General features: G+C 36.7%; 1 protein-coding gene across 1 annotated transcript in view; it reads right to left on the bottom strand.

Annotated features, from left to right (window-relative positions):
* PDS5B (PDS5, regulator of cohesion maintenance, homolog B (S. cerevisiae)) overlaps window positions 1-10,497 on the bottom strand; it is an 82,727-nt gene extending 72,230 nt beyond the window's left edge. The window contains 5 exon segments of the mRNA XM_009078250.1: window positions 366-492; window positions 1,857-1,954; window positions 2,119-2,205; window positions 6,702-6,905; window positions 10,371-10,497. Of these exon segments, the coding sequence (XP_009076498.1) occupies window positions 366-492; window positions 1,857-1,954; window positions 2,119-2,205; window positions 6,702-6,905; window positions 10,371-10,478 (624 nt within the window). The 5' untranslated portion in view covers window positions 10,479-10,497.
* Between the last annotated feature and the right edge of the window lie 279 nt (window positions 10,498-10,776).

Consider the following 10,776-nt stretch of genomic DNA (forward strand, 5'->3'; position numbering starts at 1 on the left):
GAACTCTTGATACAGCAATACACGTATTAAAAACTTTTCAAAGTATGTATGTCACTTTTATATTCAGTCCTACTGGTATGGACAGTATATAAGAAACCTGTGTTTAAATTCTTATGACTTTCAACCTTTTAGATGACTGTGCCCTCTGATACCTTGTTTATGGCAAGTGTATTAGGGCAATAAAACTCTACTGAATTTTCTGGCTATTAAAAATATTTGTTTGCTAAAAGAGATCCAAATAATAGAAAGCCATTTGCTACAGCTATTCTCTCAATGAGACCTATGTGTCTGAATACATACATCTAATAAATCACAATTACAAGAAAAAGAACGAAACCAAAACTTACGCCACTAGTAAGTCTTACCTTATGTGCTGGCACTAGGTTAACTAACACTGTATCCAAAAGTTCCTGCGACACAGTATCTCCCTCACAAATGATAGAGCTCATTAGATCAACCATGTGCATGTGTACTTTTTGGTTATGACCATTGCTGAAATTTAAAAAAAAAGAATTCTTAGTGTACTATCCATAGAAAGTACAACTCCCATTCAGAGCACTCCCTGTGATGAGGTCCAACAAGGAATACAAGAAAATCACAAGTTTTCTTAGAAATCAAAATACCTCAGTTCCTCAGCTGCATATACCACTTTGCAAAATGTTCTTTAATCTCATGTTTTCTTCATTTACTACTGTAATGAGAGAACTGTATCTGTCCCTACCATGCAAAGATAGTGTATTAGAACATCCCTCCCCTCTACTCAACACTGGTGAAACTTCATCTGGAGTGCTGTGTCCAGTTCAGGGCTTCCCAGCACAAGAGGGACCAAGCACATCCCAAAGTCTGAATCATAAAGATGATTAAGGGACTGGAGCAGCTCTCATGCAAGGAGGGACTGAGAGAGGTGCCATCTTTTATTAGCATTGAGAAGAGATGGGTTAGAGAAGGACTTATCATTACGCTTAAATACCAGATGTGGGAGTCAGGAAGACAGGGCAAGAGTGTCTTGACACCACACACTCAGTGGTGTCCAGTGACACGATGAGAGGCAATGGGTATAAGGTGAGGTAGAGGATATACTGTTTAAACGTAAGCCAAAGTCTGTAAAGATGATTAAGGGACTGGAGCAGCTCTCATGCAAGGAGGGACTGAGAGAGGTGCCATCTTTTATTAGCATTGAGAAGAGATGTGTTAGAGAAGAACTTATCATTACGCTTAAATACCAGATGTGGGAGTCAGGAAGACAGGGCAAGAGTGTCTTGACACCACACACTCAGTGGTGTCCAGTGACACGATGAGAGGCAATGGGTATAAGGTGAGGTAGAGGATATACTGTTTAAACGTAAGAAACTTTTTAAATAAAAAGGTGACTGAGCGCTCGAAGGCTGCCCAGAGAGGGCATGGAGTCTTCATCCTTGGAGATGCTCAAAACCCAACTGGCTACAGTTCTGGGCAATCTGCTCAAGTTGACCTGGTATAAGCAAAGGGGGCAGGCCAGACGACCTCTAGCAAATACCTTCCAGTGCCCACTGCTTTCTGATTCATGTTTTTACAGCACTAATCCTCTGCACTCCTTAGAATTGCATGTTGTATCATTCAATTTCAAGAAAAGAATAAAGTAAATGCAGTAAATGACAATCTAAGTTTTGTAGGGGGGGAAAAGATGATTTGCAGTGTGTATTGTTTAATTAAAACAGGCAAAACCGACAGCTTCTTGTATTTATACTCCTACCTTTAGTTAAACTGAATTACAAAACAAAGCTTATTAATGCTAAAACTCACACTGAACAGCTATGTTAGAAGCAACTGACCTCAACATGCAATAGTATATCATAATTGGAGATGACTATACTTACTTTATTACTGAAAACAGTGTTCTGTACAACTGTGTAAAAATCTCATTGCTGTCTTCTAACTCAAAGCATATGTTGTAAGACTTGACCCAAGCAATGTTCTGTGTTGGAACAGGAAAAAAACAAAAGGAGCACATAATGCAAGATTAAATTGAAAAATTACATTTAAGTTATTGTGAAGTAATTTATGAAGCTTACCTCAAGCAAATAAAAATATCCTGAAAAATTACATTTAAGTTATTATGAAGTAATTTATAAAGCTTACCTCAAGCAAATAAAAATATCGATTAAACTGGGGGCTTTTTGTATCTTCTAATCCTTTAAGCTGCCTTGTTATGAACATAAATATATCCTGAAAAGAAAGAAGTGACAGTTATTTAATCAACTGCAATTAAGCTTTCAAAATTAAAATAATCACCTTTTAAAAATACTAGTATTATTTATCACTGCAAAATACGCCACAACGACAGACGTTATTTCACAGCCCAAAAGAAGATCATCTACAAAAACATTATGAAAAATGTCAAGGAGTCATTTTAAAATACTTCATATTTCTTTTAAGGGTTGAGAAAGTAACCTTTACCTAATTTTTCTCTTCCAAAGAAAAGCACTCAGCTAGACAAACAGAGCTGCAGCTGGGTGACATGCTACAGAAGTCAATAGATTATTATTCAGCGGAACAATTAATTTTACATTTTTACTTTATAGTGCAATAGATTTCAACAGAAGGGGAAAAAGGAGTAGGCAACTACAGCTTTCCTAAGATTATTACTATATGTTTACACTGCATTGTTTGCACATTTCTCAGCCATCATGACATCGACACAGATCACTTCTCTTGCACTAACTAATAAACCAAGTTCCTCCTGCTTCCTCTGTCAGCTTTCGGCAGCAGAAGACTCCTTCAGAAAAAGTCTCACACAGAGTAAATTGAAGCAGGTTATAAGGAACAAAGAGTCAATTACAAGCAGAATGGAAACACACAGGAAGGTGCCTTTTAAATGCTTTTTACATTCAGATAATTAACAGCTGGAAATCCACAACAACGATATTAAATCAAAATATTTAGAAATACACCAGAAACATTACTTGCAGCCTCAACTATATCTGTAATATTTCATCTAGCAATCGATATAAATCAAATTCCAAAAGGTATAAAGTTGCCATACAAATACAATAAAGCCTTACCGTTAACCCTGAAAAACTACCCTAGAAATAAGTCTACAAAGCTTTTCTATAACATTTTCAAGGGATCATTTCCCCTTAGTCCCCAACAGTAATAAGATGGACGAAATTAAGTATGGGTGGACCATTTCCCCTTAGTCCCCAACAATAATAAGATGGACGAAATTAAGTATGGGTTTCCTTTTCTTTTCCTAACACTACCACTACAAAATCCAGCCTTAATCATTAAGCTGACCACTTACTGTAGTTCTGTGTAATAACAACAATTAGATTATATGTGACATCATTGCCTCTTGGCAAAAAAAAAAAAACACAGCAAGCACACTGACCAGAGATACAGCTACATTCGTGTTTGAATTTGGATCACAATTGTGATTTTGAAGTCTCAAGGATGATCACAAGGATAACTGTTTCATTCACACTTCAGATCAGTTACAGAGCACATGATCTAGACTCTAGCTGAAATTAAAAGACACATCTAATGGTCTCCAACTACTCAAGAGCATTTAGTCCACAGACAAAAGCCATTCTGAAGAATCCCTCCCTTAGAAACCAGCACCTGAACCACGAGCAGGCCATCAGCCCCCAACACAAAGTGAGTGCTGCCTTCGGAAAACTGGTACACTGGAAGGTTCTGTGAGGTTTAGAAGACATACAGACTGAGCCTCGGTGAAGGATAAGATTCAACTGAAGAAGAAAGGGATTGTTTGAAAGAATGACCAATGAAAAATACAACTACTTCATAGTACAACTCACACTCTATATTAATTATTTCTGTTAAACGTCACTTGTACAGGTGAATCTCAACCAGTTCACTTAAAGTATCTTCTTATCCTGCAGCTCAGTATGCAACACATTTACTGAATGTGATTGAAGCACCCTACTAATTCTCTGAATTTTTATAGAGTTCTTAACACTGCTGTATATGAATACACACAGTAATGAATAGCACACATGTACAATATGCCCAACAGCTGAATGCTTCACAAATAATAACAGCATCATTCGAAAAATTTTACTCCTAATTTATTTTTAGCTATTCCTGTTTTAAAGAAAGCAAGACAGATTGAACTCAGAAGTACACACTTATGACTTGAAGTTTCTCCCTTTTTGGAGCATACATAGTATGCTATTTGAACATGCATTTTTAAGATCAAAACACAGGATAAAATAAACTTTGGCTGCAACTAAAAACTGCAACACTTTCACAAACGGGTAATATGTTTTCACATCAGACTCCATGAAGTAAGTCTCCATTAGAACCCAGAGTCTAAAAACAAACGTGCTTATAATTCAGCTTTAGGAAGAACATTTGAAATCTTTTGTGGATTGTTTTCTTGATACCAATTAACCACATAATTGCTTCAGCAAACACTGGAGCCATGGCCCTCACCAGAGAACACATTCAGATAGCTGAAGTTCTCCTACATGTACCCGCCTTAAGTATCTCCATTTCAGCAGTTAAGACAGTCCTTTTGTTCAAGCTGTTTAAAACTGACACATACCAGTGATTAGATTATCTTCCGACCAGAAAATTATACTTGGGCTCTAGGCATTCCACAGACTGAGGAGGACTCAAAGTTAGAAGCTTCCAGGTCCCAAAAGAGTAATCCAGCTCCAGATCCTGCTTTTAGCCTAATGATAGCATTTCCCCTCCCTGTTACCAGAGCTCTTTCAGTGCTCAGCAAGGAATGTAAGATTTATACTGAAGAGACACAGAAAAGCTAGAAAACTGAAATTCTGATCCCTTCCCTCAGTATCTCACTTGCACAATACATAAAAGAGATCCAAGGAGTCTGAAGCAAGGGCAAAAACTTAAGATGCAAGTTTTCTCCTCTCAAGAAATTATCCTTTTCAGCACTTCCCTTTGCCTTTTTTAACTTTGGTGCTGAACATACAAGAATAGACTCAAAGCTGTGGAACGGATATGATATTAAATATTGGGTAAAAATAGTGCCAAGATATAACCCAAGAGGAAGCATTCTTCCTCTTACCTCTGTCATAAAGTGGAGGGAACTCTTCGACATTTCTATCAGAGCTTGTCCTGCAACCACAAAAGCTGTGTTCAGAGGAAATGAGTTTGCAAAAACCCACCTCAATAGCCCTAGGGCTAAGGTCCCCGGTTTCTGGCAATTCTTTGTTTCTCAAAATGTGTTTAGAAATCTGAATCAAGAAACTGAATTCTGAAATCTGCACAGATTACAGAACTCAATGCTGGCAGTGGAAGTCCCTAATCCATTCAGAGCTCTATCCAAGTAGCGTTTGTAGTCTGCTCATACTTCAAGTATGAGATCAGTAATGTAAACCTTCTAGTATTAGATACAATAAAATCTGAAACTTAGTAGCATTTGGTAGACCAAATACTCTAACTTAAGCTAGCCCAACTCAGAAAGAGAGAAAAAAAAAACCACCTTTAAGCCTAACAAGCAAACTCGTATGTAACTCAAACTAAGCATATTCAAAACTGAAGTAGAAATCAGGATGCCAAAAGCAGACTTAAATACGACACAGTAGAGAAAGCTAACGTTTGTTTCCAGTTGAAGATGGTGTAATCAATAACTAAGGTAAGTAGATGTTGTACCTCTGATTACACACTAACTCAGAACAAAGAAAACAGAGCTAACAAAATTCCCGAGGTATCTCTCCAGCATGTCTGGTAACAAAAGATGTACTAGAGTTGAACTTGTACTGTTTGCCCTACTTAGGGAGCACTTCTAGTGCAACTACTAGATGAGAAATCAAGTCACATCTTCTTAAATCATAATAGACAGACATTCCACCACAACCATCTTTTTATCCTACTGTGGAAAAAAAAACCCAGAATAACAACAAAAAACCAACCAAACAAACAAAAAACACAGACCATACACACGCTTAAATCCAGGAGACAAAAGAGCACATTTTTTCAGCATTATTTTCACCTGATGTTTTGCAGAATTCCTCTAAAACTCAGTTCATCGCTCTATATTCTGACTGTGCAAGGGAAACAATTTGATTTTGAGAGTTGGAAACAAAGTTAGATTTCTACTAAACAAAGTGAAAAAATAAAACCACAAAACAATCTAAAATTCAATTTTTTCTGAAACAAATGGGGCAGATCTTGTACTGCCTTTTCAAACCTGGCATTTCTCTATCAACCATCTCCATCTAGTGGGATCAGTGATGTTTGTAATTGCAGAATTTTCCAATTCACATCAGAAATCACTATCCTCTGTACAAAAATACTTTTACTTTGTTTCAATAGGGCCTTTATCTATAAAAATACAAGTAACCATCTCTTTGTAGTTGAACTGGAATCGCAGGGGTGTTTTCCCAACTGAAGGCATTAGCTACCTTGCGCAAGAGGTGATGGTAAAAGCTATAGACATACCCATGTTTCTAAACTAACAAGTCACTATCTGCATATCCCAATGACAGTTCAATAAAATGTTTCTTTGCAATACAAATCCAAAACTCTACAAGTTACTGAACAGTATACTATATATCCCTTTATCTCATGCACAACTGAGATACAACAAACAATCATATCCCAGAAACAAGCGAAAACTTTGAATTGCTTAGACAGAACCAGAAATAAAGGGAGGGGGAAAAAGTTATAATCAATTACATTCATCATTCAATTAAAAAAGCTGACGTGGAAAAAAAGAGATTAATTCCATTTACCTTTAGTTTATCCGGTGAAGTGTATGGAGCTTCAGGGGCATAAATTCTGAAGATATCAGCAAGACAACATGCTACCAACAAACGCACATCCTTGTCAGGATGTTTGAGGAAAAAATCTGAAGCAAGATGTAAAGCAAGATTTAGGTAGAGCTCCTTTTCTTCTTCAGAGTCCTGGTCCATATCCATGAAAGTTTTCACAACCATCTAAGTAGACAGACACACATCAGTAGATAAAATTAAACACTGGATGTAACAGGGTCCTTATTAATTAAAAGTTCCTTTTCTGCTTTTGTGCAACTTCTATCAGAAGCATTACCAGTAATGCAGTAGTACTTACTAAAGTAACCACTGTCTTATGTCTCAGGGTACAGGAAGGGCCTAGTCAAGTCCTCTTATCAACTGCCCCAACACAGTCTCAGCAGAGCTACTGAAAGCTTAGCTGCAAACTTCCCAGATCTTTTTGAGAAACCACATAACCAAGTTGGACAATTCAAAAAATACAACAGCATTCACTGTTACAGCCATTCACTTAAAAATTCAGAAAACAACAAAACTTCATTCCAAGCATCTATTTCTCCCTGAAGTATTCAGGGCTACGATTTCTTCCCCTATATTCCTTTTCATTTTCAGTTTTTTTCTATTACTGCTGGGAGGACAAGACTATACCCTGTGCTGCTCAGAAGCAGAGCATACACTTCCAGCAAAAGCATCCATAAATCCAGGCCCAGCAGCATGCATGTTGTCCAACAGGACTGAAATGCCTGTTAGTATTACTAGGATCCAGTAGACTGAAGCTATGGAAGCAAAAGAAAAGAGTGTGGGACACCACGTATTTAAGATGCTAAACAAAACCAACAAAAACTAACTACTAACTGCTAGTTAGTGAGAATTTTTATTTACAAAACTGTCTGAAGGAGAAAAATTTATTGACAAAGTAATTATGCTTTTCTTCAATTTCTTACTTGAATCACAGAGGCAGACTTACTTTTAGGAGTTCAAGTCTTGTTAAAATTCATAAAATGCTAATAAAGACTTAATTACACAATCCTGAGAATTAAAAATAAAACTCTCATCTATTTCACCAGTGCAGAAAGATATATTTTACAAGAATAATGATGTCAGTGAAGATCTTTAAAAAAAACAACCACAAAACCCCTGAAAACCCCATAATCCTAAAACACTGCAAAAGGTTTCAGTTTGTTATATTTGTTCTTCGATTTTGGGGCATTTTTCTTCCAAAAAAATTTACTAGAACTGGTCAGGGAGCAACAAACCCTACTTGGAAAAAAAAAAAGAGGACTTCTGCATAATTAGGATCATAGAAGTTGTAAAGTTTTCAAGTATACGAGAATCCTTTATGAAAAGGCACAGAAGATTAGGAGCAGATATATAATTGCCACTGTGAGAAAAATAAAGCCCTCCCCTGTCAGACAAATGATGAACCACTGGAAGTGCACTGGTGCCCTTACACACTAGGAAAGTAATTTACAAATCAGAATTGGTTTCACTTCTATGGAAAGTTGTCAGGTTTATGTAGTTAACAAGGTAATTAATAAATATTCAGATGTCACAAGTATTCTTGCAACAAGAATCTTTTTCTGTCTACTCTAGAAATGAACCTTCAGTTTTCCTCCCCTGACAACACGAACATCCATACTGGTCAGGGCAACAAGACTTAGTCATCTTGTCTCCACAGCAATCCATCACAGTGTTTAAGGAAAAACAAAGGAAAACAAGCTAATTATCCCAGCATAGCTTTCTAGCTTCCAGTAATGTAGTAGGTTAGAGGATTCCTGAGCCTGAAATCACATCCAGACCACCATGACCAATACTCCTGGAGCTTCATCTTCCAGACGTGGTCCATAGTTCTTAACTCATTCAATTTTTACTACATCATTCTACAGTAATAAGCTTTGGAATTTACTTATATAAAACTTATTGAAAAGTATATTAGCAGATTGCTGGTCTTCAATTAGTATTTCATTAGATGATGCCTTGTTTCTTGCGTATTAAAAAACTGTGAAGAAAATGTTTTTCTCATACTATTCATCATTTCCAAGTGTTTTTTCCCTTCTTTCTGTCTTCAGTGCTAGTTCATGACTAACTATTTAGTTTCTATCTCGCTTCCAAATCTGCTATAACCTGGAGATGGTGTGGATAGAAATGCATAACATTTTTGAGGTAAGTTATGCTAATACAGAAATTCACTGTGCATATTTTCCATTTTATCCTCTGATTTACCAATAATATGTACTTACATAAATATATTGGCATCAACAAAGAGTAGAATTTCTGCTTGTGTAAATCAAAACAAAATCAACAGAATAGTGCTTCTTCCCTAATACTTACATGAATTCAGCAGTCAGAGAAACAAAGAGGCTAGCAGTTCACTTATTTATCAACTACTGTTCTTACCATCTGCAACTGTGCTTATACCGTAAGTCTATACACTTATTGTGCAGCCTAAATCATCCAATCCTTTGTAAAAGAAATAAGGTGTAGTTCTCTTGCTGCCTGTGTACCAATGAATCCACAGCCAGAATAAACAGCTGAAATACAAGAAATACAGGACATCCTACAAAGTACACCTCTGCAAGACAGATGAAGACAGAATAGAAGGGACCAGACATTCGATGTCAGAAATTATATGAAACTATAGGAGAAACAGTATCAGTAAGAGCTGCGGGCAGCATTTCCACAAGCTAAAGAAAACATGCAAGTGCTAACAAATAACTCCTCCTGTTAGGAGCCACTCATATGTATAGTTACAAACGTTGTCTTTTATTCATCACAGAATTCGGGATACTGAGTAAAGTCTATCAGCCCAAACCCCAAAGCACAGACAGGTTACTGGGGGGAGAGGAGAAGCCATCCCTGTGTTTTGGGATTTTATTGCTTTTCGCTCATTTACCAGTGGTTCCAACTGACTTCAAACTACTTTTTAAGAAAACAAGCTCCAAATTAAGCTCTTCCATCTGTTAGAATACTTAAGGTTCCTCACCCACATCTGTTCCCTCCTGTTTCACAGGGCCTGCCCAAGTTGCAGGCATTCCTTCTGCACAATACAGGCCTGCCTTGGTGTGAGAGTGCATGGGGAGATAAAGAACTGCAGTAGCATAATTAGACCCCAAATCTGTCCAACCTTTCCTGTAGAGTTAGGTCAAATAAAGTGGTCAAGAAATTCAAGGCAGAACTACACAGTATAATTAAAGATTATCTTCATCACAATACAGGCTAAAACAATGAGAATAAAGGAGATTTACAATCAACCCAAAGAGCACAAATGCATAAATGGAATGTATTCTGAGGCATCCAAATTATTTTCAAAATTATGGCTCTCTTTTAGAGAAAAAAATACTGGAAAACAATAAATGTACTGACATACTGCAGGAGCCAAAAAAAAATTTAGGTAGTATTTGAAATTAATACAGCTCATTTCTACTACCGATGTTTTAATTCCTTAAAATATTTTTGGGCAAGTCACTTCATGAAAGCAGTAGAAAAGATGGCACAATAGCCAAAAAGCTCCTCCTTCCAAACATAGAAAAGGCAAAGCCCAAATGAAAAATACCCTTCCAGATAAAAAATAACTATCACAGGATAGTAATCGCATCATTGAACATCATTTACAAGAAACTTTAGTCTGCAAACTGTTACTTGTTTACTCACCTTTAGCCTTCTCACCATCTCTTCTTTAGATATTTTATCAGAGATTTCTTTGACTCCTGGAGGATATGTGATTTTTCCATCATTGGCTCTCGTCCTTGAGTGAGCCATGATTTCACAACTTTAAAACTGTGGAAAGAAATCAAAAAGATAATATTGTTTTGGGAGCTCATGTTTACCTTATCTGCCCCATTTTGACAAACAAAATCCAACTAGAAATACACTGACAAAACCCATACAAACAAACAGAAAACCCAAACAACCCACGGAAGATTTTTATCTAATTTTTTAAAGAACACATACAGCACAATTCCTTTTATTTTCGGAAACAGGGAAAACATGAGTAGAATAAGCATAATCAGATGTTATTCAACAGGCATGATATGAAATGTACTTCAACAGCTACACA

This window comes from Acanthisitta chloris, unplaced genomic scaffold (assembly GCF_000695815.1).
Source record: "Acanthisitta chloris isolate BGI_N310 unplaced genomic scaffold, ASM69581v1 scaffold2187, whole genome shotgun sequence".
NCBI lineage: Eukaryota > Metazoa > Chordata > Aves > Passeriformes > Acanthisittidae > Acanthisitta > Acanthisitta chloris.